We start from the raw sequence: 12,891 nt of genomic DNA, 5'->3' as shown, positions 1-12,891 counted from the left end.
TACACACCTACCCCCTGACAAGAGAAAACAGTAACTCTCAAAGACTGTGGAGTGAAACCCAGTGGGGCCTCTGAGAGGCCCTAGATCTACAACTGGTTGGCAGGCAGCTCTGGGATTTGCGACACCCAACATGCACACACGTTCCTTTTACTTAAGATTATATATGATTTGGGGGTGGCTTTGAGAGGACATCATTGATCCTAACACTTAAGAGAGAAATAAACATCTTACGTGGATCATGTGCCCTGTCAGTCTGTCTGTGTGTCTTTGGCCCTGGTACCTCTTACACAGAGCAGTGTAAGTTCCTTTCCTTAACACCCCCCCCCCCATTTGTCCCTTGTCCCTTGGGAACAGGAAATGGACCCCTGTTGGATCCTGCCACCCTTTAAGCCGCACTAAACCCTGCCAGGACAACCAGATTAAAAAAAAAAAGATTTTGGGGGGAGTGCCTGGGTGGCTCAGTTGGTTGAGTGTCCAACTCTTGATTTTCACTCAGGTCATGATCTTACAGCTCATGGGATCCAGCCCTGCATCAGGTTCTGCGCTACGTGTGGAGACTGCTTGGGATTATCTCTCTCCCCCTCTTTCTCTCTTCCCCTCCCCCATGCTCTCAGTCTCTGTCTCTCTCTCAAAATAAATACATAAACCTTTAAAAAACAGATTTTTGGCAACAGCGGATGAAGTTCTCGGATGGGGACTACTGTCCTCCCCAGTGCGTGTGGGGGAGGGCTTCAATCTTCCAGTGAGACCCAGATTTCAGAGGCGGACAGCCTCTTTCCAACTCTGCACTTTATAGACGAGGTTTCGGACACTTGTTGGGTACAAGATAACAGAAGCTGGCAGCACCACATCTGCATCAGCAGGTGGCCTGGGAGCGAGGGGTGCATTGTCCTCACACGGCCTAGATGCCGAGGACACCCAGTCCCTGCTCCTCTGGGCCTCAGGCAGCTGCTGAGCTTTGAATCTGGAGCAGCCCAGCTCAGCCACTCCCTGCTCAGCCTGGTGGCCTCGGGGGCTCAGCTTTGGCACCCGGCCCTGGTGCAGGGGGTTTGCATGCTGTTGCAACTGCTCTGGGTGTGGGGACAGGCTCCTCAGGGCAGGGAGTGGGGCCCCAGCTGGGCCTGGCAGGGAGCTGGGTGCGCAGTCTACAAGAACTCAGGGGATCAGAGGCCTGTGTCATCTTTACCTGGGAACATTACGTAAGATTGGACAAGTGCTGCTACTTGGGGAGGAGGAGAGGCTGGGTGGAAGGAACGTGACACAGGGAGACCCAGGACCCCCCCAGGGCTGAGCGCAGGGCAGAGGCCCAGAGTCCGACTGTGACCCTGGGGGACGCAGAACCGGGAGAAAGGCCACAGCTATGCTGTGCTCCGAGTATCAGACAAGCTCTCTGAGCTCCAGCGGCCTCCCTGCCTTCCTGCCAGGGGGAACAGGTCAAAGCCTGTGGCCTGGCTGTGGCCCCACGCCCACACAGCCCCAGAATGCTCCTCCCTGAGGATCAAGCCCAGCTTCCCACAAACCCTGCTCAGCCGACCCACCTTTAGTGTTCCCCCACTGCCTGGGTCTCCGTGCAGCCCCTCCGGCCCTTTCTTACCTCTGGGCCTTTGCACCTGTTGTCCTCACTGCCTTCCCAGGGCTGGGATCGCAGCCCTCTGAGAGTCCGGTGAGCCCTCCAGCACCCCACCCTCCCCCCTGACAGCCCTACAGGTCTGTGGTGCCCCAGGGCCCACACGATCCTGGTATGCGGTGGGCAGTCTCTGAGAGTTCCCTGACTTAATGACTGTGGGGAAGTCGTGGGGGCGGGGAGGAGGCAGAGAGAATTCAGGCTTTGGGGCAGACCGCTCTGCCAGCTAGGGATTAAATCCAAAAAGCAGTTTGTGCCTCAGCGTCCTCATCTGTAGCAAGGGCAATTAATGTCCTCATTGGAAATGTCTCTTGGCCGCACCTCGACTTCTGAATGTTGAAGTCTCACAGGAGACCATTGGTCGTCACGTGGCACCCAATGTGGCTTTCCCTTGGGACTTGTACAAGTAGGGCCTGCCCTAGCGGGGAAGCTGGTCGGACAGGAGTCAAGAGAGGGAATTTCCACTCTCTTTGAGAAAGAAACCCCAAACTTCAAAGGCTGGGTGGGGTGGCCCAACCCTGAGCCCCAAGTTTATTCCCGAGAAGGCCACTTCACGTGGACTTTGTGCCAACCTGCTCTTGGGTCCCCGGAGCCCAGCAGGCCTGGCCACGAAGGGAACTGTACTAGTGACTCAGAGGGGCCCCAAGGGAATCCTGACATCCGTGTTTCGAGGCAGGGCCCCCTCAGCCCACCTTGTCCTCCAGGGTGTGGACAGAACCACAGAAAGCCTGCGAGAACACAAGTCCCTGCCCCTGACCCGCTTCCCCACACGCTTCAGGAGCACTCCCGGGTAGAATGGCCGCCACGGCAGCGTCACAGGCACGGGGGACGGACAGCAGGCTGGGCTTGCAGGCACTGGGTGGGGGGTGGTGGCCCTGTGAGGCCAGAGAGGTGGCTGCTGGGAACGGGAGAACCTTTGTCCCTTTTGGGTACTCTGGGAACTCCGGGGACACTAGTGTCTGGCCGAGTTGCGGAGGTGGAGGCTGAGAGGAAGGCAGTGGGAGACCGGCTGTCCTGGCTGCAATCTGTCCCTTGGTTCCCAGAATCGAGGCCCAAGCCCCACCAGGGAAGGTCCTGGCCATCATGGCGTCCCGTCACCTTGGCACTTGGGCTGTGGGAGCTGCGCTCTGCCAGGCAGGCAGGACGTTGGCCTCTGGGGCCCCCGGAAGGGATGTGAGGGACAGCGATGTCGGGGGAGGGAAATTACCAGGGCCTGCGAGGGGAGGAGGCAGGTGGGCCAGGGCGGGGGCCCAGGGCTAGGAGCAGGGAGGCCCCGAGAAAGCTGTGGGCCGGGGACCTGCATGCGGTCCCGGGGAGAGGCCCCGGGCAGAGGTGAGGGAGGAGAGCTGGAGCCTCTGGCCCCTTGCCCCCCAAGAAGAGTCCCGGGTGCCCGGCTGGGCCCTGACTGGGGGTGCAGGGCGGTAGGAGTTGTGGGGCACACCGCAGGGCCGACCACAGATGCTGGGGAACCCCACGGGAGCCCCCAGGCTGAGGGCTGGGAAGGGGTGCTGGCTTTTTGGATTCTGAGGAGAGTGCCTCCTGCTCTCTGAGTTTATGCCTGGAGAATGCCACCGCCCTCCGTAAAGTGCCCCTGCCTGGCCCCGAGGTACGGGGGACCCCCCAAAATTTCAACATCTCAGACAATGGGGACAGGATGTACAGCTTTATTCTCCTCCACGAGCTCCTAGGAGGAGGCCTTGCCGTGGGCGCCTCTGGTGGGGGGCGGGCCAGACCCCGTGCCCAGTGAGAACACAAGCCCCACACAGATTCTGCCCCCACAGCGGCAGCCAGGGGACCATGAACAGGCCTGCCTTCGCTGGCAGGGACTGGGGGTGGGGGCGAGGCGGCTTCCTGGAAGCCCCCATCCCATGTGCTGACCTGGGGTGGCCCTGTGGGCTCTCTCGGGGTGCCTGGCTCCCAGGAGGCCCGGGGGTGGGTGCTTGTGTGGAGTGAATTCGCCCCTGAGGTGTGAGCGAGCCGTGGAAAGAGTGGCGGGTCGGTGCGCAGGGGAGCACAGGCGTGGCTGGTGCAGGGGACGCCCAGACCTCTGACCCGCCTGCCCCGTGCGTGGTGGATCCGGGCACTCGAGGCCAGAGCGGGAGGAGCCCCCGTGGGAGGCCCCGCAATGGGGTGGAGGGTGTCGGGGAGGACCGGGTGGCCGGGACCCCTGGAGAGGGCCGAGGGTCCCTCAGAGGTGGGTTCCCTGAGGTAGGGGGGCTTCCCGCCCCGGGGTGGGAGCCCGAGGAGGGGGCCGGGCGGCCCCGGGGGAAGCAGGGAGGAGCACAGGAGAGACAGGGACTCTTCCCGCCTGCGTGGCCGAGTGCGGGGAGCGGGGCAGGCTGGCGACGGCCTGCGAGGGGCCGGGTGAGAGCCGGGGGCCCGCCCGTGGAGCGTGGGCTCAGCAGGCCGCCCGGAGCAGCGCCCACAGCAGGCTGACGGAGGCACTGAGCCACAGAGCCCCGTGGCTGCCCGCCAGGCCCGCGGCCGCGTTGCGGTTGCACTGGCTGCCTTGGCAGCAGGAGACAGAGAGGGTGCGGCCGTCCGAGGACATTGTGCTGTTGGGGCACACCGGGGAGCAGGACTTCATGACCAGGATGCCACCAGGGTTTGCTGTGGAGAGAGGGGCGAGGGCCGTGGGTAGAGGGCTCTGTGCGTCCCCCGCCCAGCCCGCCGCGGCCCGGGGCTGCCGGCACCGCAGGCCCCGTCTGCTTCCAGGGCTCCCGGGGGCTCCGTTCCAGTGGGAGGTGGTTAGAGCAGGGGTGGGGTGGCCGGGTGACAGTAGCCAGCCAGGGGCAGAGCAGAGGGACAGGCAGGCTGCAGCGGGACGAGGAGGGTGTCGGGGGCCGGTCCCCACCTGCTCAGGACCCACCTCTGTGCACAGTCCCCCCGCCCGCACGTGGGCCCACGGAGGGGGGAGGGACACCAGACACCCCAGGAGCAAATTCTCTGGTCACACGTGATGAGTGGTCACGACCGCGCTCAGCTATTACAGAACAGGGCAGTGTCCATGAACCCTGTCCTGAGCTATTGCCGAGGAGACAGGAAGGATGGGGGCAGGGGCTGCCCGGGACATTGACCCAGCATGGCCGCCTCCTCCCTGGCTGAGCCCCCGCCCCTCCCCCAGGATTGCCAGCAGGGGGCCAGGAGACACCTCCACCTGCTGGTGATGCTGGGAGCACACGGGCGTGACCACCGACCGGCCTCTCGGCAGCCGCGGGTCCCATCCCCCAGTTCCTGCTCCGGGATCCCTCCTGTTCCCCCTCACGCATCAGCACCCTCTCCACTCGGGGGGCCCCTGCTCACAGCTCCCTCTGAGGAGCACCCCCCCCATTGTCATCCAGGGCCATGACCGCTTGGGGAGCACCGCCTGGCAGGACAGACGGGTGGACAGGCAGACTCAGCAGATGGGCAGTGAGGAGCGAACAGGAGGTGGGGTAAGGGGGGCATGGGGATCTAAAGGAAGCCCCCACCCCGGGGAGGGAACGGGGGCCCTCAGGGTGTTTGGTCCTGTCCGGGTATAAGAACTGATGCTTCAGCGGCAAAAGGCACCCATGGGGGGGGGGGGTCCCGGCATGGGGGGGACCACCGGGACCAGCTCCTCCCCAGCCCTCCCACCCACCCCTGCCTTGTGCCACAGCCAGAGCCGCAGAGCACAGTGGGTGCTCAGGGGCCATCGGCCAGGTGACTGAAACAGAACACACCTGCCTGTGCCCCACACGCCCAGGACTTGGCCAGAAGTGGGGGAGCGTCCCCTAGGCCCTGAGAAAGTGACCTGGTCCTTGGGCAGGGTCCTTCTCCGCCTGACGGGAGCAGGTCCGGGAGGCATCGAGGGGTTTGTGCTGCCTCCTCACAGCGTCCCTGCACCAAGGAGGGGTGGGGTCCAGCCAGACACCATGTCTCCCCGTAATAAGGGGGCTCTGCGTCCCATGTGGGAGGGCCTTTGTAATCACCGAGGTTCACAGGGAGCTGGGGCCCCAGCGAGGCTGCCTGGCTCATCCAGGGCATCTGACGTGCTGCCGGGACCTCCACAGACAGGACACCAACGGGGACAGGGACCGGTGGGGGGAGGGGGCTCCTCACCCTCTCCCAGAAGCAGTTGCTCCTGCCTCCTGGAGCCCGCGCGGCCACCTGCGGCCAAACCTCAGCACACATGCCTCCCCCCTCTCTCAGGGCCGCTCAGGGACCCAGTGTCTCTGCAGCATCTTCCAACCCCCCACCCCCACCCCTCACTTCAGGGTCCCACCCTGTGCCTGCTGCCCCTGCAGGCCAACTTCCCCACTGCCCTGTCTAGTGACCCGGTCAGGCTTCCCACCCCTCGGGGCCACCACAGCGACCGGGCCCCTCACCTCCCTGCCGTGCTCAAACTCCCACCATGTGACCTGTGGCCCCCCCTCGCACCCTGACCCCGCCTGCCAAGGTCACCATCAAGCACCACTAGAGAGCTCGGGGCCCCAGCCCAGCCCTTGACAGCTCAGGGAAGAACCAGACCCACAGAGGGACTTGGGAGGTCAGAGGAAGGAGGGAGCCTGTCCTGGGGGTCCGGGCACGGGGGCGGGGGGTCATCTGTTGGAGGCAGGCTACAGGTGCGGCCGGGAAAGGCAGGGTGATGGTGACGGGCCTCGGGGCCGAGGCCGTGGGTCCTGTCATGATGCCATGGGCCGGGCTGCCCCGCAGCCCTGTACCCCACCCTGTCCTCCAGGCGCCGGCCTCCCTCCAGGCCCAGTCTTGCCGAATCCCTGCGTGGCCTGCTTCCTCCCGCATCTCTCACGCAGACTCCCTCTGACTCAAGCCAGAAGGCCACATCTGGCCTTGCTCTGCAGTGTCGGGTCGGGGTGTCGCTGGGCTGCTCCTAGCCCACCTCCCACCAACACGGAGGCGGGGTCCGGCAGAGTGGGCGGGTCCCTACCACCTCTGGCACCGCAGGGGGGCCCCTGGCTGGGCTGTGGGGGTGCGTGCGGGTACTCACTGGCCTGCGTGATCACACAGTACTTGTCAGTTGGGGCGCACTCCACCAGAGACTCGCAGTCCTTGTGGCCACAGCACACGTGACAGTGAAGGGCCCGGGCTGGGGGGAGGAAGCAGGGACCCCTGTCAGCGTGGGCTGGGGAGAGCCTGGGGGCCATGTCTGGCCCTCTCTGAGCCTCCGCCACCCCCCCCTCCCTCTGGAGGTGCTTCCGGTCCCCGGGGAGAGGGCTAGAGACTTGGCAGGCCGGTCAGCAGGAGTGAGGGGGCCCTGGGACGGAGGAGGGTTAACTTCGGGGGGGATCTGGGCTCTGCTTCTCACTGCCGCTGCCCCTCTCTGAGCGACAGAGTCCTCCCTATGAGATGGGACCGAGCACAGCCTGAGGCTGCCCGGATGACAAGTCACAGGCTCTTGGCCCCTGCCCCACCCTCCTGTGCTGGGGCTCCCGGCCTGCACCGCGGCCTGGACCGGAGGACAGCGGGGGCTGGAAGGGTTTTGTGCACCGTGGGCACCAAGGGCTGCTTAGCTAACAGGAGGGAACAGCCCTGCCCTCCCTGCCCGAGGCCTGCCAGCGGCCCCTACCCCAGACTGATCAGTGGACAGTCCACAGCAAAAGGCCCTGGTGACCCCTGCCCCGTGCACTGTGACCGGCCCCAGACCCCGACCACAAGGATGCAGGACAAGGCTCCTGGCCTGTTGGAGCCTGCAGGCTGCCCGGGGGGTGGGGGCGGCCAGCTGAGGTTGGGATGGAGTGGGGTGAGATAGAGTGACACTTTGTGGGACACCTGGCCCAGATGTCTTTATAGAGGGAGGGGGCCATCTGGGAGGGCTTCCTGGAGAGGGTGCCCCTGGAACTACGAAGGGGCCATTTGGCAGGTGGGAGAGCCAGGGTGGAGGGGCACATGCTGCGAGAAAGGGCACGTCTGTGCCAGGCCTGGGGGGCTGTGGTGTGCCCGCTCCAACGTCAAAGCCGGCACCTGTGGAGTGGGGTGACAGCATCTTCCACACACGGCTCAGTGGACATCAGGGACCCCTTCCCCTGGGGAAGTAGGGACACTTGTGGCTGAACCACGGGTGATGAGGTCAAGCTCAGACAGACCCCAGGCTCAGAGGCTTTCTTCCCAGGTTAGAGCTCTGGAACACCCCCAGGAAAAAGAGGCATCTCTGAGGGTGACCCCTGGCTGTTCCTATGCTCCTGTCTGCAACTGAATCTGGTTGGGTGGGGGGGACACTCCCAGCTTCCTCTGAACTAGAAACTCACTTTGCCTCTGTTTCCCCCTCGGGGGTCGGAGAGTCCCTGTGTGGGGGGATCTGAGTGTGGCCTCACCTGGGCCTCCGGGCAGCCGCCCCTCACCGTTGTGCCAGCCTCTCTTCTGACAAACACCTTGTCCCCTGACCCGTCCCCAGAGCCAGCCTCGAACCTTTGCCCAAATGTCCTCTCCATCTGTGTTTCCAGCCTCCTCGGGATGGGCCTGGTCTCCGAGGCGCCTCTGTCTCTGCCTTCCCCCCAGGCGGTTCCCCAGACAGGCTGGGGGCCCCAGCTCTCCCACCTCCACTTGGGGCATGTGGAGGGGGCTATTATCCCTGGGTGGTAATTATTCAGCTGCTAATCACAGGCTGGATCACCCCCTCCCCGGGGCCCCATTTCCGGTGGCCCCAAAGCAGCAGGTGCTCTCGTTCAAGGTCACACAGCCAGCAAGAGGGGCTGGGAGTGACCAACTCATTTCCCTGATTCCAGCACCGAGAGTCCTGCCTCCCAAGAATCCCTTTTGTCCGGGAAAACAGGACACTGGCCTCCTGGCTGGTAGCTGGTCCCCCTGTCGGCCCAGAGCTCTGCAGACTCAGGCCTGTCACCGGCTCTTTCACCCACAAGAGGCAGATATACTAGAAACTATGCCCAAAGGGACACAAAGGTCTCCAGGTCTCCCCCCAACACACACACACACACACACACACACACACACACACTCCTCAGGGGGAAGCCACGCCCAGCAGCTGTCTGTCCCCAACCCTCCCACCCGGGTCAGTGGTTCTTACCCAGGTCAGTGCACAGAGCGGCCAGAAGCAGAAACAGCAGGAGTGGCCTCATCGTGGGGCATCCACCGGCTGGGACTGGGGAGCGGCCGGCACCAAGTGCCTTTATATGACTGGCTTCTTCGCCGGGTCAGACCTAGTAATTTAGCTGGAGCTGAACTTGGGACCGCAGGGCCAGCCTGACTCACGCTGCCTGGGCTCCCCTCTGCCCCACCCCCAGGGCTCCGGGGACTCTCAGGTCACCTGTGCCCTCTCTCTGCCTGCCTCCCTGTCCTGAGCCTTTGGCCTCCCAGTCCCTCGAGGTATCATGAGGTCCCAGGCCCGGCTGGGGAGAAGGGAAGTTCTCGATGGTCTATGGGTAACAGCCCACGCTTGGGGCCTGGGGGACACAGCCCTGCCTGGGTATTCCGGGTAAACACAGCCATTTCTCTGGTGTCTCTCCCCTGGCCAGGCCAGGCCAATCAGGGAGGCGCCAAGGCCATTTGAGTGAGGACACTGAGACACTGCAGACTGAAGCCTGGCTTTGGACCAGCGCGTCTCAATTTTTGTGTGCGCACACATCACAGGGACCCTGGTAAAATGCTGAGTCTGAGGCTCTGGACCCTGCATCCCTGACAAGCTCCCGGAGAGGCTGGTGCTGCTGGGCTGCAGGGATGACCGAGCAGGGGTGGGCAGGGCCAGAGGGGCCCAGCATCTCAGATGGCACTGAGTCACTGCCCATTGGCCTTCAGGCCGGGCTTGGGGGACCCTGAATGACAAGGGTGCCCTGGGAGGATGCAGGGACCAGCCTGGGCACAGTGGGTTGCCCCCAGTTGCTGTTTTGGGGTCTGGCTAGGGTTCCAGAGGCTGAAGGTTGGAGCTCACACCTCCTGGTGTTTCCACTGCATCCCTTCCAAGGGCCACCAGCCTCTCTCTTCTGGCGGCTGGAGTCTCCTCCCCAGCGACCAGAGCCTCCCTTCCAGATGCAGTTCCAACCGTGTCACAGTCCGCCAAGAGCTCTGCAGGCACACACTCTCCACATAAGCCTACCTCGCCTGGCCTCCCCTGTGTCCTCCAACCTCCCCGCCCTCCCCTCGGCCTCCAGAGAAGCCACATGCCTCCATGCCCTCATCCGGGCCCGGCCTGATGCCCGGAACACCCTTCCCTCCTTTCCTTCCCCGGCAGAATCATTATCTTTGTCCGCAACATTCTTAGACCCACTATTCCTGCCTGTGCCCTGGCGGCGCCTGCCTGGAGCCTTCCCCAGGTCCCCCGCAGGTCCTCTGCTCCATCACCCATGGAGGCTGGGCCAGCTGCTCACCCCTAGAACCAGGTGCACAGGCCGGGAGCCACGTGCATGGACGTGGGGCCCTGGCGGTGCAGCAGGGGTCAGATCCGCGCTGGGACAAGCTCTCTCCACACCGTCACCACCTAGCAAAGCGTCGAGGAGCCTGGAACACTGATATTTCATATTGGCTGTTTTTAAACTTTGTGTAGAACTTTCTCAATTTTAGATGTATGGTGTGTGGGGTCCCATCTGCCACGGTCCCCAAAAGACCGGGATGGGCTCACCCTTATCAGGAACCTGCTGAGAGTGTCTCGAGGGCGCAGCAAATGCACGAGCTGCAGTCGCTGTGTCCGGAACGAGGGCACATCAGTGTGCTGAGAAGGGAGGGGTAAGGCCCGCGCAATCCCGGGGTTGACTCCGTGCATCTCGCCCCGTCTACTCTACCCCATCCACGCCTCCCATACCCTCTAATACGCTGCACGGCATCTACCGTACTCCTCCCACCTTCATCTGCCATCAGAGCTGGGTCACTTTCTGTGGCCATGGACCGTGACGGTTAGCTGGGCTTTGCCCAGCAGCACCTGGCTTCCTTGGTCTGAACCCCTGCCCTGCATGAAGCGGTCATGAGATAGACACCGGACTCCGAGGACCGAGCTCCTTGCCAGATTTCACCTCATCCAGACCTCAGGCCTGAGAAAGTTCTCTCCTCTGCTGCGAGGGTTACAGGACTGGGAAGGGTGCAATAGAGCCCAGACTGGTGCCAGGATATCAGAGCGTAAGGCAGGTGGCTGGCCCTAGATCCAGCTCAGAGGTCAGCGGGGAGAGGCCAGGTGAGCGCCCAACGGCCAATAGCATCCTCTAGTTTTCTAGCAGGGCCCAGTCTGCGTTCCAGGGAGGGGGATCCCCTCCCTACAAGTGCAAGCTGCCAGCGCTCTTTGGGTGACGCCGACCACGGCCAGCCCCTCCTCTCACTGAACTCAGACCTGCTTGTCACCTTTGTGGCACCCCCAGGCCCCAGGTAACCCTGCCTGGGCCTCTGTGCTTGTCTGAGTGTGCAGCTGGACAGCTGTGGGTGGGGAGGGAGCCTGGGACTCTGGGATCCCCCTGCCCCAGGTCACAGACGATCGTTGGTTCCACGGCTCTGATTCCTACTGAGTGTCAGGCTCGGGCCCTTGGTGCAGAGGTACAGAAATGCGGGGCCGAGTGTGGGCTGGTGGACCCACACTAAGAGAGATCAGCCAGCTTAGGTGGTGGGCACCCCGTGCCCGGCCTGGTTCTATCAATGCCAGTGGCCGCTACCTGGAGAGGTACCAGGTGAGAGCTGCATTTTGAAGTAGGGCTGAAGGGAGGGGACCCTTGAAACTAGAGGAAAAGCCAATGCAGAGGAGCCGGCTGAGCCAGGGCGCCAGGGCCCCAAACTCTCCGCGCAAGCAAAGTGGGCTGCACCCTCCCCAGTGGGCACAGCGTGGCTCAAACCGGGGTCCGTATTCCTGGGGATCTGTGAGTACTTTCCCCTCCCATAGGGCCACCTGGGGAACGCAGAACTTCGTGCATCTCAAAAAGCCTTTGGGGCAGAGGTTCTGCAGCTCAAGGGGTGGGAGCCCTGGGAAGGGCCTGCCTATCTGGGGAGCCATCCTTCAAGGACGCAGCGAGGTGGGGGGGGGGGTGGACCTACCCCCTCATTGAACTAATTGGGCTCCTGAAACTTTACAAGCTGGGTGTTCTCCAATTAAGGTCCAGACTCCCACCCCCGATGGCAGGGATGCATGGCTTCCCTCGCCTGGCGTAGAACTCCACTCCTCAGAGTGGCTGAGAGAGAGACGTGGGGCTTCCTGTCCCACAGGTGCGTAGGCAGGTGAGGGAACTGGGGCAGCAGGTGAGGCTGTGGACTTGCCAGGACAGAAGAACTTCATCCCACCTTCCAGGGAGAGACCTTGGCCCCCGTTAGGAACCCCCAGACCTCCCCACGAACCAGAGGCAGAGTCCTGCCCCTGCTGCCCCCTCCCTCTCTCCTACCCCGCCCTTGGCCCCTTTTTCCTACCCTGCCTCTTACCGTGCTGGGAAGGAAGGGAAGAGGACCCAGAATTCGAACAGAGGCCCCTCCCTGTTGGGCAGGGGCCGGGAAAGGGGGGCTGGTGTGCCTCCATTAGCCAAAGGGGACTCCTGTGCTCTGACCCTGGTCACACCCTAAGCCCTCATCATGTTCACGCCCTGAGCCCTGACCCTGACGAAGGGGTTCAGGACAGTCCCCACCCCCTCCTCCCCAGCCACTCGTATCACTCTGGCCCCTGGATTATTTTGAGCTGAAGGAACTTGAGACCCTGAGGGCTCATGAGCACTTTTGCCCCTCCCTTAACTACATAGAGGAATGTAAATTGGGCGTCTTTCCCAAAATAAGGGTTATTAGCAGACATACGTTTTATCTGAGCGACCCATCTGGATGGTAAGGCAAACATCTAATTACCAAACATCACCCTGTGAAACGCATTCGTTCCTTCTGAAATCCCAGACCCCCTTCTCCTCAGGTCAGAGTGACATCCGTCCCTCGTTTTCCCCGCCTTTGGAATTTCCGTGTCTTTGTGGATTCTCCCTATGAAATTCGATTTTCTCCGGTTCATCTGTCTCAGGTAGATTTGATTCCCAATGCAGCTAAAAGGATCCTGAAGGGAACAGGAGTTCCTGCTCTCCGTGAAGGGGTGAGGCATTCTCGCTCCCTGACGCTGGTCACATACTGAGCCTAGAACCTGGTCACACTCTGAGCCTTGACCCCCTTCACGGGCTGAGCCCTAGCCTCGGCCACAGAGAGGAGAAGCTTCTCTGGTCTTGGGACCTGCAACCAGGGCATGGGGAGAAGCAAAGAAAGGCCGGTTTGTCTGGGGCGGGGAGGGGACCCCACAAAGGCCTTTATCAGCAGCTGGAGGGGGCTGGCTGGTGAGACTGAGTGCTCTGAGCAGAAAGTTTGGTGTTTTGAGTCATTCTGGCCTCTTCCCTCCCTGGCCCTGG

At 62.8% G+C, this 12,891-nt stretch overlaps 1 protein-coding gene across 1 annotated transcript; it reads right to left on the bottom strand.

Moving 5' to 3' along the window:
- Nucleotides 1–3,272: 3,272 nt before the first annotated feature.
- Nucleotides 3,273–8,746, bottom strand: LOC123585378 (lymphocyte antigen 6E-like). Its single transcript, XM_045453455.1, has 3 exons — nt 8,625–8,746; nt 6,591–6,689; nt 3,273–4,234 (listed from the first exon to the last, which is right to left on the bottom strand). The coding sequence occupies exons 1-3, from the start codon at nt 8,674–8,676 to the stop codon at nt 4,023–4,025; spliced, it is 363 nt and encodes a 120-aa protein (XP_045309411.1). The 5' UTR covers nt 8,677–8,746; the 3' UTR covers nt 3,273–4,022.
- Between the last annotated feature and the right edge of the window lie 4,145 nt (nt 8,747–12,891).

This window comes from Leopardus geoffroyi, chromosome C3 (assembly GCF_018350155.1).
Source record: "Leopardus geoffroyi isolate Oge1 chromosome C3, O.geoffroyi_Oge1_pat1.0, whole genome shotgun sequence".
Taxonomy (NCBI): Eukaryota; Metazoa; Chordata; class Mammalia; order Carnivora; family Felidae; genus Leopardus; species Leopardus geoffroyi.
Note: the sequence above shows the minus strand (reverse complement) of the source record. Positions and strands in the feature narration are given on the sequence as shown.

Coding starts and splice junctions, on each gene's coding strand:
- LOC123585378 (XM_045453455.1), bottom strand. CDS start 8,676: ATGAGGCCACTCCTGCTGTTTCTGCTTCTGGCCGCTCTGTGCACTGAC. Junction 6,690..8,624: donor CGCTCTGTGCACTGACCTGG/GTAAGAACCACT, acceptor TCCTCCCCCCAG/CCCGGGCCCTTCACTGTCAC. Junction 4,235..6,590: donor CTGTGTGATCACGCAGGCCA/GTGAGTACCCGC, acceptor CTCTCTCCACAG/CAAACCCTGGTGGCATCCTG.